Raw genomic sequence first — 2,083 nt, 5'->3', positions numbered from 1 at the left:
CCCCAGCCCCACACCCCCAGGCCCGGGCAGGCGGGGCTCAGGCCTGGGTGCGCAGCACTGGCCACATGACCAGCCCTGAGGGCTGCACCGACCACGACGGCCCTCAGTTGGGCCCAGGTGTCCACCCCCAGGTCCCTCCCGCTCACAGCCTGGGAACCCCTTCCTCACGGGCGTGCTTCACCCACCAAGGCCTCTTGGGCCCTCGGGGACAGTGGCCACCCCTGGCCAGGAAAGGGCACTCAGCCAGGACTCCAACAAAAAGCCCCTGTGAGCCAGGGGACCGAGCGCCAGGAGGGTCCTGTCATGGCAGGCGGGGACGGGCAGGGCGTCTGCCAGCTGGGCCCGCACCGCCCTGCGCTCGTTTTGAAAAAGATCAAAACGGAGCAAAGCAAATATTTATTAAAATGAAACCACTTTTGTGACTCTTGGGCTTTGAGAGAAGCTGAGAAAACAAACAGGGCGTGGGGAGGTTCTGGGCGCAGCCGGGCCGCGGTTAGTTCCCGGGGAACACACGGGGCTTTCAGAGCGCCTCCCGCTGCTTGCAAGGCGGGGGGAGGGGGAGGGGGGGTTTCCAGACTGGAAAGCGGGCTGGGCCGCATGGCGACGGGAGCGGCGAGCCGGCCAGGCCAGGCGGGTGGAGCCGCAGTCCTACCTCATCCCTCATGTACACGCAGACCGGGCTGGCCTCCCACGGCTGCTCCAGACACGCCCTGCAGGAGAGGGAAGGACATCAGAGGCCCGCCCTGGCGCGGGACACTGGTGCTCTCGGGAGGGCACCCCAGAGCCACACAGAGGCTCCCCCAGGTTCTCCAGGAAGACGGCAGCAGGCACCCGCCCACACCAGACTGGCCACCAACATCCTCTCCCTCATGAGCCAGAACCCGAGATGGGACAGAGCAGCCCCAGAAGCAGAGCTGGGTGGGCTCAGAGGACGGCGGGCGTGCAGGCGCACACTCATGCGCACGCTCACGTGCACACAGACACAGTCACATGCACACACGTGCACGGACCCGACACCATCTTGCACTACCCAGGCCCGCAGGGCCACCAGGTTATGCACAGGCTGGAGCTGGCCACGTCCGGCTGGGGAGCTTGTGACCGCGAAGGGACGGAGGGCCGTCCACTCCTGCATTTCCTGACACATAACTGCCCACTAGCCCCTCTCCTCCAGGGCAAGCCCTGAGGCTGGGCCACAGAACAGCCGCCAGGGGTGACCACAGGCTGTGCGGGGCCACTGTCGCAGGCCTCGGGGCTCACACGCCCGTGGATGTGGGTGGGACGGAGAACATGGGGCTGACCTGGGGCCAGAGCAGCAGGCCTCTAGCTGCCTGCACACGCGGGACGAGACGGGACAGGCCCTCTGCGGGGCTCTGGCCTGGGTTCTGCCCATTTCCCATTTGCTTTTAGCTTTTGCTCGTGTGTGGTGCCCAGGCCGAGACCCACACCCCACAGCCGGCTATGGGGCCTCTGGGGGGATGCAGCCCTGCCCCTGCCCTGGCACCACCAGCCTCCTTGCCCCCCAAGGTCCCTGCAGGAAGTGGGAGACCCGAGCTGAGAGCCTGGACCAGAGCAACACTGGGTCAGGGCACACCCCAAGGGCCTGGGCCCCGGCCCACCCCAACCCGGTGACCCCAGCCTCGGGAAGGCACAGGCCCAAGGGCCAGAGCAAGCCTTCCCCAGGGACCCCGCGCCAGCGGGACCACAGATCACAGCGGCTGAGCTGCCTCCTGCCTGCGGAGCCTCTGACATCAAACGCCAGCCCGGCTTTGATGTGCTTCCTCAGAGGGATCGGGTTCCGAGTGGATCTGAGGGAGACGCCTGTAAACACGCGAGGGAGGGCGGCTGCAATCACTTCCAGACCTTCCCCGCCAATTAGCAGCCCGGGACAGGGGACCCAGGGGACATTCCAGCTCATGGGGGAGCCGCCCCTCACACACCCTCCCTAAGTCCCAAACTTTTCCAAGGGCTGAGCCGTCTCTGAGGGCCTCCCTGGGCCCCAGACCCAGCAGAACCCCAGGCGTCGTGTGGAGCGCCCGTGGGTGCCCACCTGCTGCCCCTCCCCAGACATCACCCGTGTGGGTGG

General features: G+C 66.9%; 1 protein-coding gene across 1 annotated transcript in view; it reads right to left on the bottom strand.

Annotated features, from left to right (window-relative positions):
• The window catches only part of ASPSCR1 (alveolar soft part sarcoma chromosome region, candidate 1), a 30,223-nt gene that overhangs the window by 12,498 nt on the left and 15,642 nt on the right, over positions 1 to 2,083 (bottom strand). The window contains exon 4 of the mRNA XM_014531240.1: positions 653 to 710. Coding sequence (XP_014386726.1) covers positions 653 to 710 — 58 coding nt within the window. The remainder of the gene's footprint in view (positions 1 to 652; positions 711 to 2,083) is intronic.

The sequence above is a fragment of the Myotis brandtii genome, unplaced genomic scaffold (genome assembly GCF_000412655.1).
Source record: "Myotis brandtii unplaced genomic scaffold, ASM41265v1 scaffold797, whole genome shotgun sequence".
NCBI classification, from domain to species: Eukaryota; Metazoa; Chordata; class Mammalia; order Chiroptera; family Vespertilionidae; genus Myotis; species Myotis brandtii.
The sequence above is the reverse complement of the archived record's forward strand: the minus strand, read 5'-3'. Positions and strand labels throughout refer to the sequence as shown.